Raw genomic sequence first — 15,574 nt, forward strand, 5'->3', positions numbered from 1 at the left:
TGACTCCCAGGTAACATCTGGATGTGGCACTTTTTTGCCTAAAAAAAAGTTTTGTTTAAAATAAATATTCATATAAGGGGAGATTTATTAAAACGTGTCCAGAGTAAAAGTTGTTAAGTTCCCATAGCAACCAATCAGATTGCTTCTTTCATTTTTGAAAAGGCCCCTGAAAAATGAAAGAAGCAATCTGATTGGTTGCTATGGGCAACTCAGCAACTTTTCTTTTGGACAGGTTTTGATAAATCTCCCCCAATCTGTATATCATGCATGTCTTAAAAAAAAAAAAAAAATATATATATATATATATATATATATATATATATATATATATACACACACAACACAACATCATAGGATATATATTGCTCAATAGGTTCACTGAAGAAGCCTTAATAACTGAGCACATGAACCCCATGGGGAAGATACATCAAAACCTGTATAGATGAAAAGTGGGGCAGTTGCCCATAGCAACCAAGCGGACTGCTTTTATTTTTCAGAGACCTTTTTAAATTGAAAAAAAAAAAAAAACAATCTGGTTGCTATGGGCAACTGCACCACTCTCCACTGGTTTTGCTGAATCTCCCCTCAAACTTGTCCGCACACAACAGGCTTCTTTTACATCCTGTTCTGTTTTCACTTGGCGGCCAAAGTCTCCAGGGAAATGGCGGCTCGGAGACTACAACGAGCTCAGTGAGTCGTGTACAGCTGGTGACGTGGACGTTCCTGCTGAGGGCGGCGCGCGTCAAGCCTCGTTTCCGTTTGACTCCTCAGGTGACCTTATCCAGTCACTGATTGGAAGATGAGAGCGACCTCTTCCTTCCCGTCAAGCTTACGCTCTTCTCTATTCACAGAGACAAGTTACGCTGCAGGCGCTGTCAGGAAGCCTCCTGGGCAGAAGTAGAACTCTCCCGGCCGGTCGTTCATCTCTCCAGTCATTCATTACCGAGGCTCCGGCTCTGTTTATGGCTCAGGCTGTACGAATTGCTAAGACTTGATGGACACAGAGTTATCTGTCAGTCCTTAGCGTGGGTGCTACTCTATGGTAACAGCTCACCCTCCATTCATTACAAACATCACTTATTATGTGGGCCAGAACCCTGTGTGTGGGCCTGCTGGCCTTTACTGTGGGGCTGATCCATCATCTCCAGCCTGGAATCCCTGAGGCTGCCCTGGAATACCTGTCCTCCTCCCTGCACAGTCTCTCCTCCTCCAGGGACACCACTCCAAGCCCATCACTGGAAGAAGCCCTGTCTACTGCATGGAACCAGCTCATCACCGCCCCTACCAGGCACTGGGGGAAGGTGGCAGTGGGGTGAGCAGCTGGCAATGCCTCCTATTCTATCTAATTCTCTTGTGCCTATGACAGTGTTTCCCAACCAGTGTGTTGCAAAACTACAACTCCCAGCATGCCCGGACAGCCGAAGGCTGTCCGGGCATGCTGGGAGTTGTAGTTTTGCTACAGCAGGAAACACTGCTCTATGACATGGCATATTCTCAAATATACAACTTTTTTCTATATTTTCCTCTCTGGGACTGGGACTTAAAAAATGGGCCTCCAGCTGTTGCAAAAATGCATTTCCCAGCATGCCTAGACAGCCAGCGACTCTCCGGGCATGATGGGAGTTGTAGTTTTGCTACAGCAGGAAACACTGCTCTATGACATGGCATATTGTCACATTTTCTATATTTTCCTCTCTGGGACTGGGACTTAAAGGGGTATTCCAGGCAAAAACTTTTTTTTCTATTAAATAATCTTAATCCTTCCAATAGTTATTAACTTCTGAAGTTGAGTTGTTGTTTTCTGTCTAACTGCTCTCTGATGACTCACGTCCCGGGAGCTGTGCAGTTCCTATGGGGATATTCTCCCAGCATGCACAGCTCCCGTGACGTGACATCATCATTGAGCAGTTAGACAGAAAACTTCAGAAGCTAATAACTATTGGAAGGATTAAGATTTTTTAATAGAAGTAATTTACAAATCTGTTTATCTTTCCGGAGCCAGTTGATATATATATATATATAAAAAAAAGTTTTTGCCTGGAATACCCCTTTAAAAAATGGGCCTCCAGCTGTTGCAAAAATGCATTTCCCAGCATGCCCGGACAGCCAGCGACTCTCCGGGCATGCTGGGAGTTGTAGTTTTGCAACAGTTCTCTAACTGTTATATGGTTACCACTACCACCACTGAGGTATGGTTGTCTCCTGACTCTCCCCAACAGATGTTGTCCACAGAAAGAATGGTCGGCTTGTCGGACTTCTCTCATCTGCCTAACCTTTTAGTGTTCTTCTGAGAGATATAAGCTACCGCCAGAGCTGTCTGGCAGCGGCTTACCGCTTCTCTCTCTACCGTATGGCCGTGCCAGAGGGAAGCCAAAGTGACCAAAACCAGAAATTCTGGCATTCGTTTTTGTAATGACATTTACCGTGTGAAACCTGTCATCAGTTTTGTGGGGCCATTGGTTGTGATAGTATAAAACTGATGACCGGTCCCTTTAACTTTTTTTTTTTTTTTTTTTTTAAATGATTTTCTTTTTTGTTCCTCTCTTTCCCTCCTAGGAGAGTTGAACATGTGTTGGCTTGATCACTTTTATGCTATTCTGCAATTTTCCTTCTGTAGCGGTAGCTTTCACCCCGGCTGTCTTTTTCATGCAACATACGAATATCCCCTTTAAAACGATAGATATTCTTTGTTAGGATATTTAATTATGACAGCGAGGAATTGCATTCCCTTTATTATGGAAACAAGAGAGGGCGCCTACGGTGGCCCTGTGGTTCAGCAAAGTGAATGAGGTGTTTCTAATGGAAGACAAAATACTAACACGGAATTCTTCTGCAAATGGAGGAATTGGGTTCAATTCCGAGAATCAGGAGAGTATGATGAGGTATTGCAAACGGCATGATGGTGGGGGAGGGGAAAAGGGGAAAGGAGGAGACTAAGAGGGAGAATTAGGGAATGGGGGGATTTACGTGGGAGCTGGAAAAGTCTCTTATGTAGTTAGTAATGATCGTTGCCTTCTTTATTTTGTGGGTTTATTAGATAAGAGAATATGCGAGAAATGTATAGAGGGGCAAATAGTGAGATAGAGGGCGCTCTTCCTACCTAATCCTATGTTCAGGTGCTTCTCTCCCTTAAAAGAAAGAACAAGGGCGTTCTTTCTTTTAAAGGGTCACTCTCATTAAAAAATTTTTTGCTATTGCACTCCTTATGGTAAATAAAAAAGATTTCTAATATACTTCAGTTAAAAAAAATGAAATGTAATTTTGTGCTTAAAAATTTTGAGCGCATTTCCCCCCCAGACTTAGGACCGAAGTGCAGCCTGGAGTGCTGAGGGGGGGGGGGGTCCAACCAACAGCATATGGCAGTTATGTGTGAGAGGAGCTATGATTGGATGAGGCTGGACAGCCACCCCCCCCCCCTCCTCAGCACTCCAGGCTGCACTTTCTGTGTTTGGACCTCGGTCCTAAGTCTGTGTATAAGATGGGGGAAAATGTGCTCTTGAGCTTTTTTAAGCACAAATAAAAATAAAACTTAATTTTTTTATTTTTTTTAAACAAAGTTTATTAGAAATATTTACCATAAGGAGTGCAATAGCAAAAATGTATTTTAATGAAAGTGCCCCTTTAAGGGAGAGAAGCACCTAAACATAGGAAGAGCGTGTGATAATAAGATGTTTGACATATTGGATATGTGGAATGTGCTTTGTTTCTTTTTTTTTTTTGGTTGTCGATGTTCCATTCTTTGTTTGTAAAAGGTGCACAAAATTAAAAAAAAAGAATAATTCTTCTGTAACCACTGTCTTATTAAACCCCCTGGCAGGGTAGAACTAACAATGCCGGCCTGGGGCCTTCAATAAGTTCCCAGCTGCTAGGACAATGGCACAGCGATGCGCTGGGGGTAGGTGGTGCAGTCAGTTGGCAGAGGGGAACCCTAGATGCTGTAGTTGCTTTTATTACCTTGGCTTGGCTAAGTGCCGATCAGCGTTGGGCTCAATTCGGGGGACCTCTGCTCGATGAGTGCTCTGAAACAGCGGGACCGGGGCAGAGAAAAAAAAATACTTTTTCTCAGCTAATAACCTGCAAAACAAAGGACACCAGATGGAAAACAAGACGAACCCCATTCTAGTCATTGGGATCCGTTGGGCCCCCTTGGTGTCTGTTGTGACATGGAGCACCCAGCTTGTGGATGAAGCTCCAGAACACAGATGTGCACGTAGCCTTAGGTTAAATATCCAGAACAGTAAGGCGTTGTCTCCTACACCCAGTTCAGCATTGTGACATACATATATATTAAATGTTGGGATGGGGAGAAGTATCTGCTTACAGCATCAAGCTGTATATGTTTATTAGTCAGTGCTGGATGAATACCAGAAGTCAGGTAACTGATGCACCTATAAATCTGCTGCTGACAGCTTCATTTTTGGGTTGTGTTCATAGTAGTCTATGAAAGTTTATTTACCTACTACAGTACTTACCCCTAGACATCTTATCCCCTATCCAAAATATTGCGGGGGTCCCCAGCGGCGGGACCCCCGCGATCAGACCTCTGATCCCTAAGGGTGGAGTACCCCTTTAAAGGGGTTATCCAGGAAAAAAACTTTTTTTTATATATATATCAACTGGCTCCAGAAAGTTATACAGATTTGTAAATTATTTCTATTACAAAATCTTAATCTTTTCAGTACTTTTTAGCTGCTGAAGTTCAGTTGTTCTTTTCTGTCTAAGTGCTCTCTGATGACACGTGTCTCGGGAACTGTCCAAAGTAGAAGCAAATCCCCATAGCAAACCTCTTCTACTCTGTGCAGCTCCCAAGACAGGCAGAGATGTCAGCAGAGAGCACTGTTGTCAGACAAAACAACAACTCCACTTCAGCAGCTGCTAATTATTGGAAGGATTAAGATTTTTTTTTTTATAGAAGTAATTTACAAATCTGTTAAACTTTCTGGAGCCAGTTGATTTTTATATATATCTATATATAATTTTTTTTTTCCTGGAATATCCCTTTAATATATGACACTGACTCTTTGAGTGCCCTAACAGACTACATGAAATTGTCCACTCCTGACATAGGTATTACATGGAGATTAATAACACTATATGATCTATAATTTTCGCCCAGACACTGAGAAGAAGACACTTTTTCCTGCAGGGCCACCAATAGTCATGGGCCTTTTGTGCAAAATCCAGCGTTGGATACTCTTAAAATTAAGAGTAATTGTAAGTGGAAATTGACTGACAGCAGGGTCGCCTATACTAACCAGCTGGTACTGGGCAAAAGCATGGGTGACGCTGATCACAACAGTGTTTTTCTTTTTCACATATGTTGCGCTGTATATGAGATATGGAGGAAAATAATAATATGCAATAGAGTACATTTAGTGCACTGGGGGTGGTCCCTAGCCCCCAAGTGCACCACAACACACACCCAGCAAGTTCCGTAATGCGCATTGACACTCCAGGACTGTCATGCTGGAGATCCTACTGCTCAAACACAGGATCTAACAGCTGATGTAAGTACGGTAATATTCATGAGGTGGCGCTCTTACTGGACCTGCCAGGTGGGCATAGTGGTGCACATAGTGCCTAGGGAATGTTCCAGTGCAGCACACATAATCAGTTCCATATCACTATTTTTGGCCAGTCTCCAAAATGGCACAACATGGGGGGGTGGAAGGGAAGGGTGTTGGGGGGGATGGGGCTGCAACATAATCAGCATCACCCACATAATCAATAGGGGAGTATGGGCAACTCTGCGGTCAGTTTTTCTTGAAGGTTTATTGAGCTAAAAAATTGACAAATTATTAAATTTAGTTGCATCTGTGAATAAAGTGAAGATACGTTGGGGAACTAAGAGGTCAATGCTGTTGTAGGTTTTATCAGGCAGACAAAAATCTTCTGCCAGTCCTGCTTCCAAACTTATTGTCAGCTATAAATAAGAGTCTTTTTTTAGTACTTGTGCCCCTTCACATGTGTATTGTAGTTAATTTTTAGTCAGGTGTGAATTTGTACACTCAATAATCTTCACTTGTTACCTTATTTTTCTGTCTCTACAGAGTGAATGCGTGTGTTGATGTAGTAGTCTCTGGGGTAAGCCTGCTGCAAGCTTTAGGACTAAACCCCCAAAATGGAGGAGATCACTTGGTGCTCGCTTCACAAGAAGAGCTAGCTGCTACATTTCTGCACTACATGCAGCGAGGAGCTGCAGCTGAACGTTTCTATAGTGATGCAGACAGCTTTGAGCACATCTCACACGCTGCCACACAGAACCCAGAGGCCAAGGTAAGCTAATCTATTACTGTATCATGTGTGTATGCTTCCTGTAGAAAGTAGCTTTTTTTCCTGATGTAAGTATGGTAATATGTTCATAACAGCTCTGTACAATACGCCATACGTACGTGCTGAACAGTAATGTAGTGCTTACTTTAATGGGGTCTGAAGGAGTCCTGTTTTTTGGCTTCCTTCATTTTAATGGCAGTGTGAAACCCGATTTGCTGGTGGTACTTACATATGTGAACAGAGTCTTAGGGTACGTTCACACAGAGTAATTCAAAAGGAATTTTCTCAGGTAATTCCTCTTGAATTCTCTGCTCCAAATTAATGCACATCTCCTCTGCCCATTGACTTTAATGTTTTTTCTGCTGTCCTGTTCACACTGTGGAAATTCTGCTCGCGGAATTCCGACGCTGAATTCCATTCCGCTTGAAGAAAGAACATGTTCATTCTTCAAGCGGAATCCGCTAGCAGAAACGAATAGAAGTCAATGGTAAAAAAAAAAAAAAAAAAAAATCGCGAATTTCACGCAAAAAAAATACATTTCCGCCCGTAAATTTTTCTGCGTGAATTCCTCTTGATTTACTCAGTGTGAACGCACCCTTACTGTTTTGTGGCAAAAGATTAAACATTAAAGTAACTTATATTTGTACAATGCAGGGATATAACTGAGATTTTGTGTATTGTTATGTATATATTTATCACTTCAAGGGGCTTTTTCAGGATAACCTGTTAATAGGGCTACACTATTTAGGGATAATATCATATTACTATTATGGAGTTACAGTCATGGCCGTAAATGTTGGCAACCCTGAAATTTTTCTAGAAAATGAAGTATTTTCACAGAAATGGATTGCAGTAACACATGCTTTGCTATACACATGTTTATTCCTTTGTGTGTATTGGAACTAAACCAAAAAAGGGAGGAAACAAGAAAATTGGACATAATGTCATACCAAATTCCAAAAATGGGCTGGGCAAAATTATTGGCACCCTTAACTAAATATGTTTGCACACCCTTTGGAAAAAATAACTTCCTCACTTCCTATAACCATCAATAAGCTTCTTACACCTCTCAGCCGGAATGTTGGACCACTCTTCCTTAGCAAACTGCTCCAGGTCTTTCTTATTGGAAGGGCGCCTTTTCCCAAAAGGAACTTTAAGATCTCTCCACAGGTGTTCAATGGGATTTAGATCTGGACTCATTGCTGGCCACTTCAGAACTCTCCAGCGCTTTGTTGCCATTCATTTCTGGGTGCTTTTTGATGTATGTTTGGGGTCATTGTCCTGCTCGAAGACCCAAGATCTCAGACGCAAACCCAGCTTTCTGACACTGGGCTGTACAGTGCGACCCAAAATCCATTGGTAATCCTCAGATGTCATGATGCCTTGCATACATTCAAGGCCCCCAGTGCAAGAGGCAGCAAAACAACCCCAAAACATCATTGAACCTCTACCATATATCACTGTAGGTAATGTGATCTTTTCTTTGTAGGCCTCATTCCATTTTCGGTAAACAGTAGAATGATGTGCTTTACCAAAAAGCTCTATCTTGGTCTCATCTGTCCACAAGATGTTTTCCCAGAAGGATTTTGGCTTACTCAAGTTCATTTTGGCAAAATGTAGTCTTGCTTTTTCATGTATCTGTGTCAGCAGTGGGGTCCTCCTGAGTCTCCTGCCATAGCGTTTCATTTCATTTAAATGTCGACGGATAGTTTGCGTTGACACTGATGCTCCCTGAGCCTGCAGGACAGCTTGATTATCATTGGAACTTGTTTGGGGCTGCTTATCCACCATCCGGTCTATCCTGCGTTGACACCTTTCATCAATTTTTCACTTCCGTCCACGCCCAGGGAGATTAGATACAGTGCCATTGGTTGCAAACTTCTTGCTAATGTTGCACACTGTGGACACAAAGGCAAATCTAGATCTCTGGAGATGGACTTTGTAACCTTGGGATTGTTGATATCTTCCCACAATTTTGGTTCTCAAGTCCTCAGAAAGTTCTCTTCTCCTCTTTCTGTTGTCCATTCTTAGTGTGGCACACACAGACACACAATGCAAAGACTAAGGGAACTTCTCTCCTTTTTATCTGCTTTCAGGTGAGATTTTTATATTGCCCACAACTGTTACTTGCCCGAGGTGAGTTTAAAAGAGCATCACATGCTTGAAACAATCTTATTTATCCACAATTTTGAAAGTGAGCCAATAATTTGGTCCAGCCCATTTTTGGAGTTTGGTGTGTCGTTATGTCCAATTTGCTTTTTTTTTCCTCCATTTTTTTGGTTTCGTTCCAATACACACACACAGGGAATAAACGTGTATATATTTTTTTTAAACTGTCATTGTGGCTCTAGCAATCTATTTCTAGTAGCCAAATAACCCCTTTACGACAATGGACATAAATGTACGTTCTTTTTGCGCTGGTACTTTGCGCACCAGGATGTACATTTACGTCCTGTAGATGACCCGAGCACCGGAGTGGTGCTCATGTCATGCACGGCAGATCCTGGTTATCAGCAGCCGGGGACCCACCGGTAATGGCAGACATCAGCAATCGCATTAGATGCCATGATCAATACAGATCATGGCATCTGCGCTAGTGCAGTAATTGTAATGGCTGTTCTGATCGCATGCGTCACAGCCGCAGGGATAAGATTGGCCAAGATAGCGAATGGAGGTCACATCACCTGCCTCCACCACTATCCCAGGGTCTTCTGCTCTGATCTGCCTTACAGTAGACCAGAGCAGAAGATCACTAATAATACTGATCAGTGCTATGCCTATGCATAACACTGAACAGTATTAGCAATCTAACGATAGCCTCCCTATGGGGACATAGAGTTAAAAATAAAAGTTAAAAAAGTGAAAGCCCCTTCTCCCCCCCCCCCCCTATAAAAATGTAAATCACCCCTTTTCCCCATTTTACTCAAAAAAGCGTAAAAAATTATAATTATTAAACCTATTTGGTATTGTTGCGTACGTAAATGTCCAATTTATCAGAATAGAATGTTAAAGGAGAACTGTAGTGCAATATAACTTATCCTCTATCTGAAGGATAGGGGATAAGTTATAGATTACAGGGGGGTCTGACCGCTGGGACCCCCCCCCCCCCCCCCCCCCTATGCTACTGCATAGCACTGAACAGTATTGGCAATCAAGTGTAATAAAAGTAGAAAAATAGTATAAAAAAAAATTACATTAATAAAAACAGGTGCAAATCCCCATAGCAAACCTCTTCTGCTCTGGACAGTTCCTGATACGGACAGAGGTGTCAGCAGAGAGCACTGTGGTCAGACAGAAAAAAAACTTCCTCTGGAGCATACAGCAGCTGATAAGTATTGGGAGGATTAAGATTTTTAATAGAAGTAATTTACAAATCTGTTTAACTTTCTGGCACCATTTGAGGGCAAAATGGGCTTTGTCGTTAAGGGGTTAAGAGATCATTGGGGTAATTTATCATACAGTTTCAGCCCTAAAAAAAAAAAAAAATAGGTTTTAGTTAGGATTGGGACTAGTGTAAATTCTCCCTATTGTGTAAGTTCAAAAAAGTTTAATGAATTTAATGGCTTGTACTTTTTTTTTTTTTTTCCTGCCCATGTGTCCTACAATGTTTGGTCGTTTTTTTGTCCTTTTTAGCACTTTCTTGGTGGCAATGCAGCTCTCATCGCTCAGAGATTGGCCAGTCACCCAGATATGGAGGTAAAGTAACCTACCCTGTTCCTTAGTAAATAGTCTTCTCTGTTATCAACACTGGGCTCATGCCAAGAAATATCTATTTGAAATAAATACAGTGTACCTATTGTTTCTGCTTTCCAAATAACTCAATAGTATGTATGCAAAAATAATAAGCTGGGTAACTTTTCCTTAAGGTTTATTACATTTTATCTACTTGACCTGTTTTCTCCTACATATAGCTATTACACTGTAACTGTTCAGAATCTGTGCACTCACTATAACACCAAAATGTCTGAGAGGCATGAAAATTCTAACGCTTCTAAGGAGAGAGTCTATAAATATAACACACTCCTGCTTGATCATCTTCTAGTAAGTATTAGGCTATACTCACACACCAGAATTTCCATGCGGAATTCCACACGGGGTTCTGCTATATTGTCCTCAATGGGATTCTGCTACACTATGCACATAGCTGAATTTCCGCGCTGGAAATATCTGGCACAAATTCAAATGTCCATGCTGGCACCCGCAGAATGTCCGCACAGAGGATTTCCACGTGAACATGGGTGCCTTAGGCTCCACTGACATTAACCCCTTAATGACCATGGACATAAATGTACGTCCTGGTTTGGCAAGACTTCCCGCACCAGGACGTACACTTACGTCCTGTGTATGACCGCGAGCATCGGAACGTTGCTCGCGTCATACACGGCAGGTTCCGGCTGCTAGTAGCAGCCGGGGACCTGCCTGTAATGGCCGACATCTGCGATCGCGCAGATGTCCGCCATTAACCCCTCCGATGCCGTGATCAATACAGATCACGGCATGTGCAGTACTTTGAATGGATCCAGCATGGCGGCAGGAGGTCCTCTCTCCTGGCTGCGATCGAGCAGACCAGAGCAGAAGATGACCGATAATGCTGATCAGTGCTGTGTCCTATACATAGCACTGCACAGTATTAGCAATCAAAGGATTGCTATAGATAGTCCCCTATGGGGACATAAAATGTGTTTTTAAAAAAAAAAGAAAAACCCCCCCCCCCCATCCCATTAAAAATGAAAATTGTCAGTTATCCCAATTTTACCCCCAAAAAGCGTAATTTTTTTAAAAAATATAAACATATTTGGTATCGCCGCGTGCGTAAATGTCCGTACTATCAAAATATAATGTTAATTATCCCATACGGTGAATGGCGTAAATGTAAAAAAAATAAAAAGTCCAAAAATGCAGCTTTTTTGTCACATTTTATTAAAAAAAATTATCTAAAAGTTTTATATATGCAAATGTGGTATCGATAAAAAGTACAGATGACGGCACAAAAAATGAGCCCTCATACCGCCCTATATATGGAAAAATTAAAAAGTTATAGGTGGTCAAAATAGGGTAATTTTAGATTACTGATTTTGTACATAAAGTTTTTTAGATTTTTTTTTTTTTTTTAAGCTGTACAAAAATATAAAAGTATCTAGCCATGGGTATCATTTTAATTGTATTTACAGAATAAAGAACATATGTCATTTTTACCGTAAAATGTATAGTGTGAAAACAAACCCTCCAAAATGCGCAAAATTGTGGTTTTCATTTAAATTTCCTCCCTAAATTTTTTTTGGGGGGTTCGTAATACATTTTATGGTACAATGAGAGGTTTCATTAGAGTACGATTGGTCACGCAAAAAACAAGCCCTTATATGGGTCTGTAGATGGAAATATAAAGGAGTTATGGATTTTAGAAGGAGGAAAAAACAAAAACGCTAAAATAAAATTGGCCTGGTCCTTAAGGTGAAAATGGGCTTGGTCCTTAAGGGGTTAATGTCAAAGGCTCCGTCTGGAGATTCCTTTGGTAGTTCTGTCAGATAGGAGAAAAAAAAAGTGCAGCATGCAGCAGTTTTCTTCACACCAAAATGATGGACACCACAACAGAACATGATAGATCTATGGGGTGGCAGGGTTTGGTTTCATATGGACTATAAATTATGATACATTATTAATCATTGCTTAGTAGTTTGCACAAGGCTTTTTTTATTAGTATTTATTATTACTTAGGACTTGTATATTGTGAGTTGAGGTACATGCAATTTTAAGTATATTTTTGTATACCACAGGTTCTTCTTTGTGGCCCAATAGGCCCTAAACTTCATGAACTGCTAGATGACCGAATCTTGGTGCCTCCAGCCTCATTACAGGAGCAGGATGAATATCATCTTATCTTGGAATACAAAGCTGGTAAAAAATGATTAGATGTGTAACTGTTCACTGTGTGTGTATGTGATATATTATATTTATAGACAGATATAAGTTGCATAGTAGTTTGGAGTAGCTGTATTAGTCTAGTGATGCAGAATCCTGTGTGTGTGTGTGTGTGTATATATATATATATATATATATATATATATATATATAATTTTTTTTTTTTTTTTTGGACAACAGTATTATGTAGAGACTACAAGCTTTAGGTGGGTCCTCCCTTTACCAGGTCAAAAGCATTTCTAAGTGCTCAGAAATGCTTTGGATTTGAAAAGAGGACTCCTAAAAGCTTGCCTTAACAAAATACTGTTCAATAAAAAAGGTATTACAGGATTCTGCAACATTCTATAATTTTGCATATATATATATGTATATGTATATAATGTGTGTGTGTGTGTATATATATATATATATATATAATATTTTGCAGGTAAGGTAAGAGCAATCTTCATTAAAGTATTATTCTGTCTTCTAGGAGAACAGTGGGGTTCAGGTCGTGCCCCATCTGCCAGCCGATTTATTTTTTCCCATGACTTGTCAAATGGTGCCATGACATCATTGGAGGTTTTACTTTCAAGTCTAGAGGAGTTTCAGCCCAAATTATTGGTTCTTTCTGGATTGCACATGATGGAGGGATTGAGTAAGGAAAAAAGAGCCAGTCGTCTACGTGAGGTAAAAAAAAAAAGGCTTCTATGTGCCTCTGTTTTACCAGAGTTGATGTCCAGGGGCGGAGTACTCCTTTAAGATTGGCTTCTGAAGCTCCAGTCTTAGTATATTCCCCCCCCCTGTACTGCTAGCTCAACCAAGTAGTCACTTGGATAGAAGCTTAAGACAGTTGTCAGTAATTGACAATGTACATCGATCCTGCTTGTCTAAGTAGACAGGGGGGAGACAATACCACACTGAAAATGAAAGGACTACACAACTTCCTGTCGGGTAAATAAAGCAAAAACATGCTAAAGCCAGTAAAATCTATAATAACACTATATTAGTAAATATGTTTTGGGGTGATGGTTTTATTTCAAAACTATTTTCTGATACTAGAGTACACCTTTTGATGACTACTAATGAAGACTTTACCATTTTTCCCTTCCCTGTCATCAGTTAATGAGTGCTTTGTATAAAAGAAAGCAGCAGAGACTATGTGTAGTAATAGTAGAAAAAAGAACCTTATCTGTCATGAAAAAGGCATAATTGGCATTTCATGATCATGCAAAAGCATGTTATAAATGCCTTACCAAGAGGAACATTTCTGCAAGTGGTCACTAACTGTATTTCTCTTTGGAATACATTTTAGGCTGCCAATGGTTTGTCAGATGTTCCTTCAGATATCCTTATTCATTTGGAGCTGGCAAGTATGACAGATGGAGACTTGATGAGAGGAATAATCTACCAGGTAACCACTTAGCTTGGAGGTACTGTGTGTAAAGAGTGTTTAGTCACAATGCTATGAAAAAAAAAACCTTAAAGGGGTATTCCCGTTCCAGGAAAAAACTTTATTTTTTATATATCAACTAGCTCCAGAAAGTTAAACAGATTTGTAAATTAGAAAATCCAAGAAGGAGAGAGCACACCAGGTAGCAAACCAAATAGGTGGAAAAAGCAAACATACGATACCACAAGGTAACCGCTAGGAGCGTCCGGACTCACTTCTATATATACGCAGCACCTGCGGGGTGCACACACTAGGTAAAGTATCGATATATACAACAACAAAGAAAAGTATGCACTCACCGCTGGTAAGCTGCTACGGGCTCCAAATCCGGGATATTTGTAAATTACTTCTATTAAAAAAATCTGAATCCTTTCAGTACTTATGAGCTTCTGAAGTTAAGGTTGTTCTTTTCTGTCTAAATCCTCTCTGATGACACCTTTCTTGTGAAACGCCCAGTTTTTAAGCAAATCCCCATAGCAAACCTCATCTAAACTGGGCATTTCCCAAGACAGGTGTCATCAGAGAGGATTTATACAGAAAAGAACAACCTTAACTTCAGAAGCTCATAAGTACTGAAGGATTAAGATTTTTTAATAGAAGTAATTTACAAATTTGTTTAACTTTCTGGAGCCAGTTGATGTATATAAAAAAGTTTTTTTCCTGGAATACCCCTTTTAAAGGCAACCTGTCACCAGCATTTTCTGTATTAAATTACAGTAAACTGGTAAATAAAACTGCTATTTAAACATGCAAACATGCCCATAGTATTTATGTGGATTTAACAGTTGTGCAGTAAGCAGGTTGTCCACCTTGAGTCACCTTGTCGGCCAGAGTCAGATCTATAATGCAGCTCATTACAGGACCAAAATATGCCTTCTGAAAAAAGATTGACATCTACGCCCCCTGATGCATGTGACACCGGTGCTAAAATGGCATGCACGCTGCGTTCTTCCTGTGTAGTGCTGTACTCGGGGCATTATACACAATTAGTATAAGAGGCATCTCGGCCTGCTATACTAACTGTGCATGCCTTGAGTACAACACTACACAGGAAGATTAGAACAAAGGTTATTCCCACATAAATACCACTGCCATGTTTAGAGAGCTATTTTAACCCCTTAAAGGGAAACTGACAAGTCTGTCACCTGCACTAAACACAATAGATTGGATTATAGTGCAGGTGAGCAGCAGTAAAACAAGGTTTCGCTTGCGTAAATCAGTCCAGCGGTTTAAAAATGATGGCTTCCGGTAGCGGCATTGCCAAATGTCTTCTGTGCGCTATGTAGGCGGGCTTATCTCCTCTCTATGCCACCCTTGATATCCTCTATATTCCATTTTCCTGACTCTCACTTCCTAGTGACGTGAGAATCTGTAGCCACGCAGGCACCGCTCTTTCAGGTGTAGTGAGGGAGTGGTCTGTGCCTTGCTACAATAGTGGAGCACTCACACATCGCTAGGACATGAGTCAGGAAAATTGAATATGCATATCAAGGGTAGCATAGAGATAAGCCGGCACCCTGCCTCCATTGCGCAAAGAAGGTATTTAGCAAAGCAGTTACATAGCACTAACCTTGTGGGGACTTAAAATTTATAATAAAAACAATAATAATAAAAAAATTTTAAATAAAAGGTTTTAATAAAAATGTTATCACCTATTTTACAATTAAAAAAAGAATGAATGAACAAATAAACATGTTTGGTATTACTGCATGTGGAAATGTCCAAACTAATAAAATAGTATAATAGAAGGGGATTGGAGAGGCTCTTAACAATCTGTTAACCTGTGGCCTGAGCTGCCCAAATGACACCTATGCCCACGGGGTCTAGCAAAAATACAATAGATAAAGAAATTGGGGCTCAAAGGTCTGTGAATATTTGATTTAAAATGTATTTATTTGTAAAATTGATTTATTAGTGTATAATTGATAGAAAAAATATTAATAAATAGTA

The 15,574-nt window shown here is 40.5% G+C and overlaps 1 protein-coding gene across 2 annotated transcripts in view; it reads left to right on the forward strand.

The window, feature by feature from the left end:
- The first annotated feature begins 656 nt into the window (after positions 1-656).
- ADPGK (ADP dependent glucokinase) overlaps positions 657-15,574 on the forward strand; it is a 31,214-nt gene continuing 16,296 nt past the window's right edge. The window contains exons 1-6 of one of the 2 annotated variants that reach the window (XM_056572782.1): positions 657-1,312; positions 6,051-6,276; positions 9,907-9,969; positions 12,048-12,168; positions 12,665-12,861; positions 13,487-13,585. In XM_056572782.1, the coding sequence (XP_056428757.1) occupies positions 1,083-1,312; positions 6,051-6,276; positions 9,907-9,969; positions 12,048-12,168; positions 12,665-12,861; positions 13,487-13,585 (936 nt within the window). In that variant the 5' untranslated portion in view covers positions 657-1,082. The remainder of the gene's footprint in view (positions 1,313-6,050; positions 6,277-9,906; positions 9,970-12,047; positions 12,169-12,664; positions 12,862-13,486; positions 13,586-15,574) is intronic. The other variant, XM_056572783.1, reaches the window with a different exon arrangement.

This window comes from Hyla sarda, chromosome 4, assembly GCF_029499605.1.
Source record: "Hyla sarda isolate aHylSar1 chromosome 4, aHylSar1.hap1, whole genome shotgun sequence".
Lineage (NCBI taxonomy): Eukaryota > Metazoa > Chordata > Amphibia > Anura > Hylidae > Hyla > Hyla sarda.